The sequence below is a fragment of the Oenanthe melanoleuca genome, chromosome 6 (assembly GCF_029582105.1).
Source record: "Oenanthe melanoleuca isolate GR-GAL-2019-014 chromosome 6, OMel1.0, whole genome shotgun sequence".
Classification (NCBI taxonomy): Eukaryota; Metazoa; Chordata; class Aves; order Passeriformes; family Muscicapidae; genus Oenanthe; species Oenanthe melanoleuca.
The window spans coordinates 13451106-13466618 of record NC_079340.1 but is presented as its reverse complement, the minus strand read 5'-3'; the positions used below and the strand labels follow the sequence as shown (position 1 = coordinate 13466618).

Here is a 15513-nt window from a genome sequence, read left to right as displayed (position 1 = left end):
GTCAGGAAGATAGTAAAAACCTGTTGTTTGGCTTTGTCTTGGGGAATAATGGAGTCACTAATCTACTTGATCTCTGGGAGTCAGATAAAGAAGAAAGTGAACGATGCATACATTTCAAAGATGGAAGGCACTTGTAAAAGCAATTTCTTTGGAGGGAAAAAGTGGAGCAAAGGCTGTTGGAAACCTTTTAATTAGTACTAATTACCTCAGCAGAAAACGTTGGAGGCTTGAAAGGATTTGTGTCAGCAAGTGAAAGATCAAAGATTGCGACGCTCGCATTTTAATCTGTTGGCTATAAAAACGAATAAGGGGGTGGTAATGGGGCCCATGAGAATGACAACCCAGGTGGTGGAGGCCTTAATCCCTTCTTTACTGCTAGTGCCTGAGGCCTAGTTCCAATTACATAATAAGATGATTTAATTTTTGCTTTAATTTTAACAAAAATTAAGTTTATTTTAGCCTTCAGTAAGGACAAGACAAGGTTTCCAGACAAAATCCTCTCAATTTATTTCTTTTAATGTTTTAAGTCCAAGCCTTTACTTAGCTTTTTTTTTTTTTTTTTTTTTTTTTTACTTCCCCTAAGTAGCTGAAGCTGCTCTGTGGAAGGCCAGGAGGCAGCAAAGGTGCTTTGATGTGGTCTCTGCAAACAGGGAGGGGCTGGCAGTGGGTCACTGGTGGCCACTGTGGCAGCATTCAGGAATCCAGTAGTGCCTCTTTTTTTTTTTTTTTTTTTACTTATTTGTTGTTTGGTTTGGGTTTTTTTGGGTTTTTTGTTTGTTTGCTTTGTTTTTTGTTTTTTTTTTTTTTTTAACAAACTGCCTAATTGCGTCAGTGAAGAATATTTTATGGGCATGCTTGCTGTGATATTTCACTTCTGTTTTCTTTCAAAACACTCCATGTGGGTTCACATGTGTGAGGTAAATTACTTTTTTTTTTTTTTTTGTGGCTTGAGCAGATTATGTGCCCCTCAGAAATCTAATTGTCATCAGATTCCACTATGGACAAAAGAGTGAGCATATGGCAGAGGCTGATGGCTGCAATGTAGACTTGAAATGGATAGATTTATGTCCAGGAATTTCCAGCACTTCTACACAGCCCTTGAGCTGATGCCTCTTGAAATGGCATTGGGTTTATAATTCAGCTTATGAAGTCAGGTGTGAACTGGTAGGAGTTGGGTTGTTTTTTTTAATAATTGCACTTTTACTGAAGGTTATATTACTTACACTCTGTGGATTCAAGCATGGTAAATTGCAGCCAATCATTGTTTTGTCTTCACAGGTAATCGGACTAAAAATTTGGGGGCAGTGGCAACACCAATAGTCAGGCCTCTGATCTCAATTAAAACTTTCAATTTATTCATTCAACAATTAAAGCCTGAAATGCACTTTGAATTATAAACTTTATTAGGTATTATACTGATTTTCGAAATATTTTAATTATGTTAAATTACTTCAGCCTCAGGTTCTTATGGTGTATGGTTTTATGCTGATGTGATAGAAAGCAGTTTGTTTTGATGGAAGTCTTTTGGTCCCTCAGTAGGTTTGGTTTGTATTGGCATGACAGGAAAGCACAAAGCAACCATTTCAAAGATAGGAGCTGATGATCCTGGAGGCCTTTTCCAGCACTAGTGTATGCATGATTCCTTGAAAACCCAGGTGTCAGAGCTCAGTGGTGTCTTCCTTTTGCTTGCCTTTTCCTGGTCTGTTGGAGTTAGGAATCTGTGGAGTTGCCTTTAAGCATGGGCAGAGGAGGAGCTTGCATTGAATCTCATCCTAGGGCATGGACAAACACCTGGGCTGGGACCTGAGCTTTCCTCCAGAGCAGTGTTGGGGAGTAGCCTGGTTGTTTGGGGAGGGGCTCTTCCCTGTCAGGTTGCTCCATCTCCATCATGGCAGGTGACTGTCCTTGTGAAGCTGCTCAGAAGGACCCAAGGTGGTTTTCTGTTTCTTTAACATGATTCTGGGGCTTCCTGCATTGCTTTCTGATGTGAAAAACCTTTGAATATATATGGGCAGGGTGACCAGCTAAGAGTGTATTGATACCATCTGTGTTTTGGTAATTATTCATCAGCACTGTTTTCATCCCTAGGCTATTAAATGCACAGTTGCTGGATTTTCAAAGGTGGGATTTGTGCTGAACTCTAATTTCCCAATCACATTGTAGACACTCTTATAATTTTAGGACTTGAAGAGAGGGGAACTAACACAAAAAAAGCCTGTCATAGATTCTGTATTCCATCTTCTTGGGCTGTAAGATTGCTAGCTGCTATCTTTTCCTGCCAGTGTTCAATTTTAACTGTACTTGAAATGTAGAAACAGAGGACACTGATGGGAGGGCACCATACATCATTTCTTGTTATGTGTATTTCCCTTCCTTTCTTGGATTTATATAATGTATGAATTGAAAGAAAGGTATTTGTTGTCTACCATGTACATTTCTGGGAAATTTTATTTACTCACATTTCAGTGTGATAATCTTCATAGTTTTAGAGTCTGAATTCTTGTTTTGAGCAATTTTTTTTTGCTTTTATAAATACTCTATGCTTCCATTGCTTACAAGGTATTAGTATCACTCATTGTTTTCTATAGTATGAGCAAGGGGGTAAATAACCACAATGAACACTGCAATAAACTAATAATTTTCTTTGTTTTGACCATGCATGTCTTGTTTCCTTATGCAAGCAGTTACTTATGTAATCAATTTTAATGCAGGTTGCAAGACTTGAACTGGAATGCAAACCCCCCAGTTTGACCAGACAGATTGAATGAATAGATTATATGGAAGTATTTTGATAATCAGAAAGACTTAAGAACATGATTATCTCTGAATTTGAACTTCCATATCAAAATTTTTGTGGGGCTGCGATAAGGCTCAGTAACACAAAAAAGTTGTTCAAACAATTAGTGCTGAGCAGTTATCATGCAAAAGTTCTTGACTGAGTGTAGTGTGTGGTAATGATTCCCAAAAGCCATGGGGTGTCTCCTTGCTTTCTGCTCTTTGCAAGAGTGATTTATGAGTTTACAAGTTCCATCCCAAACTCTATAATTGCCCTGACAGTTTCCCAGGTGGACTATATCCAGGTTGGTATAAAGCAGTACTCATTGCAGCTGGACCTTCTAATTCATCTCAAGTTAGGTATGGGTCTTCTTGTTCTTTTTGTCTTTATTTAGGTTTTTTTTTAACCTCTGGAGAAACACTGTACTACCATACTACGTTCCCTTGAAACACCACATATGCCTGAAAGTAAAACAAATCCCCATTTGGTAGGAAAACTGAAAGCTTTTCATTTTATGAATGGAAACAAGGACAAATACAAAACTTGGTCTCTGCATATGCTTAGCAGATCACCTTTCCCCTTGTTGAATCCATCTTCTCTAGGATTCCTGCCTTGAACTCCAGCAGGTTCCCCTTCAGGTCCAGGTGTCTTGGCAATTAATCTTCTCAATCCCACCATCACTTCTGATTTAGTGCTGCCAGAAACCACAAACTTTGGTGATCACGTTTGGTGATTCTCTGTTTTCTATCAGCAGAGTGGCTCCTCCTTTCCCTGAACACAAATATTTCTCCTTTCTCCCTGGCAGTGTCCAGCTGGCCACTTGCACCCCACTCCAGCTGGACCTGTCCCTCTCTGTGGCATCCACACCTTCTTGCTAGTGCTACTCAAGGCACCAGCACACCCTTCCCGGATGATCTGCGGTATGCTGCTGGCTCTAGAAACAGATGAAACAGGATATAATGTTAACACTGATGACAGACCCGGTAACACAGTTACTTTGTTTAAACAAGCCCATAGAAAAAGTGTTTCCCCTCTAACAGCTTTTCTGGTGTTGCAAACTTCCACTTGCATAATGCACAATTCGCTGGAGATTGTGCAGGCATAAGCAAAAGGAGAAGCTGTCTCTTGCTTGTGTGTACTTGCACTTTGGAGTAAAGCACATCCAAGTGGAAGATTTGCTGTCTAGCACAAGGTATTCTCCTTGGAAGGATACCAGTTCTTCTTAATTGGCTCAGTCATGCATAGACCTTGCTTGCTTTTACCTGAAGTTTTATAGGTTAATAATCTGTTTGCTGGATTTTGGGACTTCAATGTCTGTTATAGTAAGGGAATCTGTTACAAACAGTGGTTTGAATGCAGAAGAAAAATTGAAGAGTAAAAGTGAAAATTTGCCTCACACTTAGACATCGCTAAAAGATTTTCAAACTACATACCAAAAGTTAAATTTTGTAAATTGTTACTAAAATACCTAAAGTTACCTTTTTAAGGCACTAAGGGCTTGTGCATTAAGGATACTGATGAGCAAAATGCTTAGGAAGTGGATGTTAAAAGCTGTGCTGTGATTAAAAGAGATATTGAAGAATAACCTAGATCCTTGCTCCAGAAACATAAATGTGTAAATGATTTTCAAACAAAATTTAAAAATATATAACAAATGAAGCATGTGTGAACAATTTTTTTGGTGTAATTGAGAAAACTCATTTCAGTCATCAGAGGATATGTGATTTTTGGAAGCTCACCAACAGTGGTTTACATGTTGATTCAGTTACTCATATTTGTTTGAGAAAGGGTGCAGTTTAAGTAGATCTTATTAAAAAGAAAACCCCCAAAACATTATAGCAATTAATCTCATTTCAGTACTTTATTAAATCTGTTTAAATATTCGTTCAAGTATTTCAGAGAAATCGGACTGAGTATTTAGAAAGAGATGAACACAGTGGCCATTAAGTTTTAATTGTCTCTAATCTCTTGCTACTATGGCAATAACAATAAAAACTTTTAAGAGGAATATTCTATATAATGCATTATTTGGTAGGATATTCTCAGTCAGCAAACCATGTAAGCAGTACATTTTCTGGTTTTCCATAATTTGAGTAGAGTAAGTCAGATGCTTCTAATAATCTTTGTGTTTTTCTTAACTGCATTTAACAGCATTGAGAGATCTTTCTTAATATTACTGAAAGTGGAATTATCTTTTACTGTCTTCTCCCTCTTCCCCCTTCTCAACAAATTTCATGAAAAAAAATTAAAAATCTGAAATGAATCTACTCTGTCTTATTTTGCTGTACTGTTCTGAGGAATTCTGATGAGCCTGGATAAGCTGATGTGGCCTTTGGGGAGAGACACATCAAATATAGGCAGACAGCTCCTGTGTCTGGTAACAAAGACTGAGGAGGTCAAAACTATCCCAACAGGCCTGAGCAGGTCAGTCAGAGGCAAATGTTGGAAATAAGATTTGGTGGGGAGGGGAGTAAGGGGCCTGGGTCAAGTCCTGTTCAAAAAGTCAGCTTTGTCAAAAGCTTCAGTCACATTCTTACCTACAGGCAACCTCTGCTGATCCCAACTCATTAATCGAACTGGAGAGCCGTCTTGACCCTGGCTCCTTCCCTTTGAAGTGTGGTGTCCTCTGCAGCATGAGGAAATAATTTGCTGCCTGATTCAATGAGCCATCAGTAGAGCCAGCAGACCTAATGACATGTGAGAATATTAACCTCCTACCACGAAGAGCTGTGAATCTTGAGAGGCAGTCTATAATTCACCCAGCACTCCTGAGCCTTCCCTTTCTGTCTTATTCTTGCACTCACTTTCTCACTCACAGGGAGAGAGAGGAGAGATCCTCTTGTCGTAAAACTTTATTTCCTTCAGCAGTGTGAGCCTTCTGAGCTGCTCGATAATGAGTTACTTTCCTTTTGCAGTTGGATAAAATTTATACTGAAATACCAGATGTCTGTCTTGCATATAATAATTTCTGTTTAAATTATGACACGGGCTACACAGCCGACATCAAGGGGGTGGTAATCACAATACTTACCCTAGCAGATTATTTTGTTTCTTTATTTTTCATCACCAGAGGAAAAAAAAGCAAAAGCAAGAGAACAAACAGGCATAACAATGCTGTTATTCTGTACAATATGTGTTTTAGCTTTCCTCAACCAAGAGAATCTTTCTGCAATCCTCTTTTTTTTTTTTTTTTTTTAATTTTTTTTCCTACCTAAAGGATAAAACAGTTCTGCAGAGCCCAGAACTGTGTGTTATATGCACACACAAGGGTGTGTTCTCACCCTTTGATTCTTAAGAAAGAAATAGATTGCTGGTGTAATCCCACTGCTTTAAAAGCCAGAGCTGGTTTTTCTCTTGTTGACTCCTTTAGCATTTCCATAGATTCAGGGCTTAATGTCTGGTAAACTTCAGAAAGAGGGACATTGTTATTCATGTGGCTAAATAACGAGAAAAGAAAAGCAAAAATGGCCCTGTGTGTATTTACTACTCAGCATGAAAGTGGTGATGATTACCAGACTGTTATATACCCATACACAGTAAAATGTTCTGAGAGTTTTGGGGTTTTTTTAATGTCTTTTCACAGTGCTGATGAGCTGAATAAGGTCAGAATTTAGAGATTATTGGTACAGATGGGAAAGAGTATCCAACACAACAAATCCCAGACCAAAATGGTTATAGCTGGCAAGAGTCTTGTATGTACTGGAAAGGTTTTGGTAAATGCTTTTGCTGTGACTGTACTGTCAAATTTCTCATCTTTGGTGGAAGCATAGTTTGCAAAAGCAAATGAAGTTATAGCAAGTGTGAACACTTATGATGGTAAAAGATGTTTTTTCCACTGACAGTGAAGGTTAGCAATGTAGTTGTGTGGCCAAAACCTGTCTGTAGGAAACTGAGCCTGAACTCTGTCTTGTTATCATTATAGAGTTATTTTGATTCTGAGGAGCTGTTGGTGTATGGTGTGGATCTGGGTGCAGACTAAGATACCTTGCACAGGGGATAAAGGAGGGAATGGAGACAAAGCAGGGTAGGTAGCAGGAGGAAATAATAAATAAATGGCAGTCATATGCTGATTAACAAGTACCACAGTGTCTGTGGTACACACCTGTGTGGATCCCTGTCTTTAAGTTGCTCCAAAGACATTTTTAACATCGAGGCATTCAGCATTATGTCCATTAACAATTCTCTGCTATCATGCTTGAGCAGTCTATTAGTCGTTCTCACCTCTTATAGCTGGTCACAAAGGCCAGTCCCCTTGCCTCTCTCTGCTTCATCTTTTTTATTAAGTTTATTAAAACTAGTCAGATTATACATTCTTATGGCACAGGCTGTGCTTGGTCCATTCATTATGGTTTCTTATCTTGGCAGGCAATCTGAATTGAACGGCAGCTAGTCCATTATGCACATATGAAGCCCATCACTCCTCCAGCAATGGCCAATTCATCAAACATTTATCTTTTGCCCTCTGAGCAGTGCGTCAATTTGCTTGTCAATCCTCAGCCTTGGTTGTTGTGGAAGATGGGAGAAAAATTACTTTTCTTTTCCCCCTTCCCACTGAACTCTGGTAGTCAAAATGGGCTTTGCTCTACTCATTCTACTCCCCCGCTCTCTGTGGAAAAAGGGGAGTTAAGTTACTCTCTGAATTGCAGAGTGACAGATTGATCCAAGATACAGTAAAGCTTTCATTATGGCACTGCCTTTGCACTTGAATTTGCTCATATTTCCATTATAATACTGGTTTTTAGGGGGTTTATAAATAGGTTCTTCACTTGGCACATGGAGCTGAGGAGCTTTTAAGAATAAACACATTACAGGATTTTAGCTCTTTGTGTTTTTTTTTTTTTATTTGTTTGCTTTTTTTTTTTTTTTTAATAGGTAGGGTTATATTTTGTAAACCATGGCATGTTCTTTTGCTATTTTTAATAACTAATACTTCATTGAATTCTTTCAAGTTCAGGAAATGGCAGTGGTTGCTTTGAGTTTTTTGTTTATTTTTTTTGGTTGTTTTTTTGGTTTTGTGTTTTGTTTTTGTTGTTTTTATTTAATTGTTTTTTTTTTTTAATGCCATTTTTTTTTTATTAGGATTGAGTTCCAGGTTGAGACTGGGGAAAAAAACAAAGCAAGAGTCTTGCATCCAAGTTTTTCTCTTAACTCGTTGCTATTCTTCATTAAACACTTCCAATAATTTTTTAGCAGAAGGATGTTTAAGTCTGTACTTAGGAATTTTAAGGAAGTGATGCATAATTGAACTATTAGTGGTGGATTTTTTCCAAAATGCCCTTTGATAATCTATGAATATATTCAGTCACTTTCTCTCTGCTTGGTAATTTTTGCACTGTTTTGCAAACTATATTTTCTTAAATGATACTTGTTTCATGACTAGATGATGAAGAACTCATTTTCTGATCCATTTTGAAATATTGTTTTGAAATATTTTTTATGGCTCATGTGAAAACTGCCTTCCCTCAGGCTATAGTACACTGATTGTCATTTTATTTAAATATAAACAAAATTATAACAGTAGTGTAAAATAAAATTTTGGCATGTTTAATCCTAAAGATTTAATATGAAAACTTAAGCAAAAAGCAGCCTAACATGAAGGATAAAGTTTGAGCTGCATCCATGGGATATTCTCTTGAGCAGAGGTGCATTAAATACACATAATGAAATCTGAGCCTTTAAGGGATTCATTAGAAAAGAAATTGAACCCCACCACAGTCAGTCTGGTTGCTAATCTATCTCTTTTGCTTGGTTGGTTTGGTGTTTTGTTTTATTGAGGGTTTTTTGTGTTTTGATGGTTGTTGCTGTTTGTGGTTTAGTGTTTTTAAATTCTAGCAGAGTCTTGGTGTGAGAGAATGGTGGTTGGACAACTGAATGGTTGACTGTAATATGGTTTTGTGAGCCCCTGGAAGCTGTAATTGGGATTTCTAATTGGGATATTTCACCAGGTAAATAATCCACTCCTACCAGACACAGCTCTTCCAGTTTTTTACCTTAATGTTGCAGTTTCTTTCAATTTCATTGCAGATTCATGACAAATAGGCTCTGTTCATCCTTCCCAAAGAGATGAGCATCACTGAGCCTCACCTGAAGGTCTGATTCACCTTCTGGGAGTGCCCATCTTTTCTTGCTGCCTGTAAAGGGTTATAAGTGACTGGGCTCCTGTAGATGGATGAGATGAATGTGCATTATTGCTTTTCAGGCAATGCCATCATTGGAGGAACTGCTGCTTATTAGCAAAATCCCTCTCTCAAGAGATATCTGCATTTCTGTTTTATAATTAGTAGGAATGTTTGTGAAATGTTGTGAAGGTAACGTCTAGAATTCAGGAGACCTCATCTCTTTTTGTCTCTCTGTTTATTGACTCTATTTTGTTTGTGTTTTCTCATAGGTTTTGGGGGGGATGGTGGCTTCTAAGGGTTTAGAAGTTTGGACTTTTTTAAGCAATGGAACTTGCTGTGTAAGACCTAGAACAAGATGATAAAAGAACTGATGAAGTTTCTGAATCCCCAGCATTGTGCTCACATAGCTCTGGTTTACAATTATTGTGAAAGATGTCTTTGTCACAGTCTTTATTGGTAATACAGTGTCTCACAAGGACCTGTCTGCTTCAGTTTATAAGAAAAGGAGAAAATCAAGAAAATTATATCTATTTTCTTCTATTTCTGGAAATCAAGTTTATTGATGACATTTACTTGAAAAGATTCAAAACTTATTGGAGGTCCAATTCATAACAGAAGTTTAATATTTTCTTATGGAGATCTCTTTTTCACAAGTATTTAGTGATGCTGCTTGCTAATTTCTTTTAATTTCTCTTTTGTTGATCATACTCACAGCTGTGCCTCAATTTGTATCTTAACAGTTGCTTCCAGACATTTTCCATATACCAACAGAAAGATGGAAGTGATGCAAAATGCTACCTCTAGATAGCCTGAAAATTCTAACATGTCTAAAGCATACAAATTTTGAATCTTGGACGTTCTTTACTGTCACTGGGATGTTTTTTTTTTTTTTTTTTATTTTATTTTGGTGTGTGCGCGTGTTCTGCCTTGGTCCAGAAGTCATGCCAGAACTGCCCATTAAATACTTCATTCTGTTTCCTTTTGGATTCTATTATCATGCAGGAAACTGTGTAAAATCACTAAGTAGGTTGGCAAAAAAAAAAAAAAAAAAAAAAAAAAAAAAAAAAAGTTTTATTCTCGGATACTGTAGAGGACATTTTTTGATGTTTTACTCATATTTTGTCCACCTGATTTATATATATATTTTTATATATATATATGTACATATATATACATATATATATACACACATCCTTTTTTTGTGCTTTGTTCTGCTTTGGTGATGTTAAGTCAAAGAGCTGGAAGTCAGGAGTTCTTGGTGTTATTTCTTGTCTCAGAAAATTGCTGGAGGTCACCTTCTGTTAGTCACTTAACCTCTCTCTGCTTTACTACAAAATGGAATTTTAAGCTCAGCAGGTTTTTGAAAAGTAATTCATTAATGTTTTGCAAAATAATGTTTTGTACTCCTTGGCTGGCAGGTGCTGGAGAAATAGAATTTGCATTTCCATTTAAATACTGAAATTATCTAGTACTCAGGTTCTCATGTTGATTCTGCTCTCCTGTAATCAATTAAAACATTAAAGGCAAGGACAAGGTATTTTAAAAAGCTCTTGTTTTATAACAACTCCATCTTTAACTTCTGCTAATGGCTATCTCTTGTCAACAAAGTGCAAATCAATTTCAAGGCTAAACCCAAACTCTCTCATTTGCATATTGTTAACTGCTCTCTCTTTTCCTGTTAAACAGGAGGAAAAAGTCAATTAGATATGAGGCAGCTGTCTTATTAATGAAGGGGTGGGATAAAATGTGAGGAACTCTTCTTTTGTAGCATATGCTTGTTTTTCTGAGCAAGGACAACTGCAGAGTACCAAGTTTTGTCTACTGCTTGCGAGGCTTCTGCTTCTTTTCATTTACAAAATCTCATGTTTTCAGTGTCAAATATTACCAAAATGAAGAGTTGCTCTGTACTTTCATTGTAACCAAATCCCTGTCAAGCCAGAGGGATCACATGAAATAGTGTAGTTGACAATTACCATGCATACACATACATTAAAAAAAAAAAAAAAAAATCTCTGTCATGGCATTCCTTTATGATTAAAACTTTGTTATAAACCATGAATGAATTATGGAAAAGAAAGCTGGAAAAAATCATACTGATTAGCCAAAGGACTTGGATAAAATGACATTTCTGAGACCTTTATTCTGAAGGATTATTTACTGTCTACTTCCAGAACATCTTAAGTCGTTTTGCAGAGGGAGTCAGTTTCCTGTTTGGTGCCGTGTTTTTGTAAGCTAATGAGGGCAAAGCGTGAGCCATAGGCAATGATGCTGTGATATTAGCTGTGACAGGGAGCTTGATCATAATTATCTTAACGAGGATAGGGTTAATTACAGTGGAAAGTTAAAGTTTTTTCTGTTTGAACGAGGCGGCGCTGAATGCGTTGTGATGTTTTGTCGGCTTGATGTGACTTTGAAAATTGCAGTGGGAATCTCTTGGCACCACTTGCTCTCCTGTGGGAGCAGAGTGTGAGCCCTGCAATGAGGGAACTGAGACAGCACCTGTGGGTGAGATAATGGGCAGCTTTCATGGCATTAGGGCAGGGACAAGCAACCTGCAATCCACCTTGGTGGTGTTTATCAGCCTTTGGGAAGTAAGGGAAGCTGCTTGCCACAAGCCTTCAGTGCTGGCTGCACTGTTGTGGTAAGATTGTGTGTTTGTTTTAGTGTACTAACACGAGGAGACATTTTTTGAAGCTGTGAACTATAAGAAAACAGTGCAGATTTAATTTTTCAGTGGTTCTCTTTTATGCTCGTCTCTTGGGTTGCTTGTGCCCTTCTTTCTATGCTGTGTATATGTAAGAATTCCTCTTCTCTTTTGTAATGGGCTCATAAGGAAATACTTGGAGTGCATTAATATTACTTGCTCAACCTCATTAAAAATAAAGATGACAGTATTTTGTACTGATTTCTGTCTCAGATTCTCAAAAATGCTTTCTCTGTTTCAATTTACAATTGCAATCCTTTCTTATCCCCCACCTGCAGATGGGAAATTGAGGCTCATGAAAGTTATGGGACTTTGCTGAAGTTTGTACCATAAAACTAATTGTGTGGATTATACTTAAAACTTTCACACTTTGGAGTACAACTGCTGGACAATATTTCCTAATATATTATGATGGTAGAGAATGTTGCATAGAATATAGTAGGTAGTAAAATGGAATGAGAGCAAACTCATTTTTCCCCTTTTTTATTTCTTTGTCATTTTTGTTTTGGTGCTGGGTTTGTTTTTTTGTTTTTTTTTGTTTTTTTTTTTTTTCCTGTTTAAGATGAAAAAAATTCTATGCATAGCAAAACAACTTATGGCTTTAAATTTATATTAATGGCTACACCCTCTCTCTGTACTGTGGCAACCCCTCCCATCTCCCTGGACTCTGAATTTAGGTGATTAAATCACCAAGTGCACACTGCTCTGATGACATGAAAACAGCAATTATAAGCAACCCCCTGTGTAACATGGCTCCTTTTTAACTGAGCAGCTAATAACATTACATGGCAAAAATTATCAAAACCAGACAGGTGTAAGGAGATTTGCACACAATTTTCTCTGCCTATCTATGAAACTAGTACCCTTGTGTTCAGCCCAGGGTTGTGAAAGAAAGGCTGTTTCAATAGGCAACTCCCTCTAGTGTTCCAAGGCCTTTTGTCCCACTTCATGGCTTGTCATTTTGTTTTATGCCTCCCCTGCAGCACTTTTGGATGTGCGCTTTCTTCTCCTTGCCAGTTGCCAACCATTTGCTGATTCTCATGATAAGAGTATTATATTTGCATAACATCACTCAGGAACAATGTGTATTTTGATGCTGACACTGACCAGAGCCCAAGCAGTGTTTTTTCACAAAGGACCTATTAACATCCCATAAGGCTCTGTGGTGCTGACAAGGAGGTGGCCTTCTCTGAACTCCTTTGGCAAGTCAAAGTCATACATTGAAATGTGAGGTTTGGAAATAATCCACTATTTATATAATAAAGAGTATTTAAGGGGAATTTGCTAAACTGGGTTTGTCAAACTGAAATGAGAACTTGTAGCAGCTTGATAAACTCACTGCTACTTCCTCTGAGTTCTTTGCCTTTTAAAGGTACTTGGGGGAAAGCAGTGTCTGAGGTGTTTGCTGCTTTCTCCTCAAATCTTGACTTTGGCAAAACCAGGTCTGCTGTGACCTTTAGCTGAAGTAGCTAGCCCAATGCAGAATGCTAGCACAGCTTTTAATGGTTTATGTAGGCTGAATTGAGGTTTTTTTCCCAAAACTGTTGGTTAAAAGCACATGCACAACGTTACTGTAGTGATTATTTCATTAAAACGTTTATAATAAAGGCCTTTATTTTTCCAGCTTCAGAAATTGTAATATCAATGCACTGTAATGATATGGATATGCCATATATAGGGTATGGGTGGCAAATTTTCTTCAGGTCTGGCTGCTGAGCATCAGAATGGCATTAGTGATAGTTGTACCCCCCTTTCAAGTCAAGGCACTTGGAGTTCTTAGACTGAAATGCACTGTTGCAGTGTTGCACAAATGTTACTTGAATATTCATAGTTTAACATCAGTACCCAGTGTAAAGGTCACACTCTTGATTTCTTTTGGTTGCTTGAGCTGAGTGTGATCTATAAGTTCTAGCTCCAAAAGCAGTATCTTGTTTTCGTTGCACAGATGAATGTTAAATTGTCTTTTCTAATGATACTTGTGTTTTCCTCCAGTAATTGTATCAGTGGAACATTCTAACAGGGACCTTGGCTGTGCTTCCATCTTTGCCAAAACCTGGGGGGAGGGTGAGGAAATCCCCTCGGTATAAATGTCATTGGAAACTGAATAAATAGTATAACCTGCATCCCCCTTATTCATCACATTTTACAAAACAGCCAGGAGATACAGTGATGATCTTCCCACTGGTAGGCACAGTAGATCAGCTGTCAAGTCATGCAATCTCAGCATATCTTTAGGTGTCTGGTAGGTGACTGAGCTGTGAATGCATGTCTGTGCCTGTGCTTTGTATATCCTGTGTCTTAGCTGATTAATGTGTGGGGTTTTTTACCATTGGAATGAACAATCATTAGGAATCAAGCTTGGAATAGATGCCTTAAAAAGGTACTGAAATGTTTTTTTTTTTTTTTTTTTTTTTTTTTTTGTACTTTACTGTGAGAGGAATGAATGATTCCAGAACCTTGTTTATTTACAAGTCATCATCTTCACTACCATGTTGTCAAATGCTCCTTTTTAAAGCTGCTCTCTGCAGTGTGACCTGTGGCTTGACAGTGGGACAGCAAGTTCCAAGAAAAAAAACAAATGTCCTTTCTGTCTGGAGTAATTCTGCATTTTATTTTGTAGAGAGCATTTTATTTTGTTTGCAGGAACTCAAGAAGCTAATTAAGAGGCTAATAAAAAAAGTGGGGGGGGGAAATCCCTTCTACATTTCCTATTATTGCATGTAAGGTAACTACTAAGAAATGATACTTGAAGTTGTATTTATTATTGTTAGCAGGGTATGATATTTCTTGGCAGAAATGATGGATGACAACTTAAATTTGTGTCCAGGGAATGAAGGTGAACTGTGACAGAGTTATTTATCTTGGGAATGGAGGTTAGGGTCAGGCGAGGCTGGGTGCCTGAAGGCACAAGACATTGACAAATTCATCCTGCAGGCCCCATATCTGGAGCCTTTTGTTTTGGATCCTGGCTACTCACTAAGTGACCCGCATCCTTCATCCTGCCAGCATGTGAAGGATGTGTTGCAGTGCCAGCACTCCCCTTGCCACTAATGCTTGTCATTCACTCTTCTGACAGGCCCAAACCTAAACTATTCCCACTCCTGAAAGGGAAGGTTAAAATATTTATTTCAGCTCTTAATGGCCTCCCTGATTTAGTGGAGTATCATTTTTCCTGTTGCCTTTGTCGTTTGCAGGTCACTAGAAGGACTGAAAACGTTCAGTTACTTGGAAGAGCTGATCTTGGACAACAATCTACTGGGAAATGACCTTCTGTTACCCAGGTTACCCCACCTCCACACCTTAACACTCAACAAGAACCAAATATCCTTTCAAAGAAATACCTGCAAAATGTCAAATGAGTTTTATGTGTCAGCCAAATTAAAGTATATGAAATATAGTTCATGTGCAGACAAAGCATTCTCTCGTTTGGCACCTGGAATACTTCATAGTAATTTATTACAGGTCATTCATAAATGAAATGCACCATTATATCTTCCTGTTGCTCCATTTTAGTGAGAGATCTAAGTTATGGCTCTGAAGAAATCTTTCTAAAAGATAAAATAGAGAAAGAAAATAATGTCAGTGCTCCCCGTGTGCAGCAGTTCCTGTTTGCTGGGTTCTGTTGCAGGCTGACCTCTAGTGGAATAGAGCCTGCACTGAAATAGGATTGGGTTTAGCACTTTAAACAGCTCTTAAAGCATTCAAGTAAGGTAAAATTAATGAAACCCAAATAATATTTTTAATGCCTTTCTCTATTTTCATGAAACTGGCCATATGCACTATTGGGTAGCTGCTGTGCAAATGCAGCTGTACAAGCATGCCACTCTCTTCTTGGTGTTCCAGTTCTGTATAAATTCAAATAAAATACTTCCCAAATCAAGGTCTTCATACAGTAATCTTTTGATGTATGGCTA

The 15513-nt window shown here is 37.8% G+C and overlaps 1 protein-coding gene across 1 annotated transcript in view; it reads left to right on the top strand.

The window, feature by feature from the left end:
• Positions 1-15513, top strand: part of LRMDA (leucine rich melanocyte differentiation associated) — a 608820-nt gene that overhangs the window by 328709 nt on the left and 264598 nt on the right. Inside the window, exon 3 of the mRNA XM_056494398.1 lies at positions 14794-14920. Coding sequence (XP_056350373.1) covers positions 14794-14920 — 127 coding nt within the window. The remainder of the gene's footprint in view (positions 1-14793; positions 14921-15513) is intronic.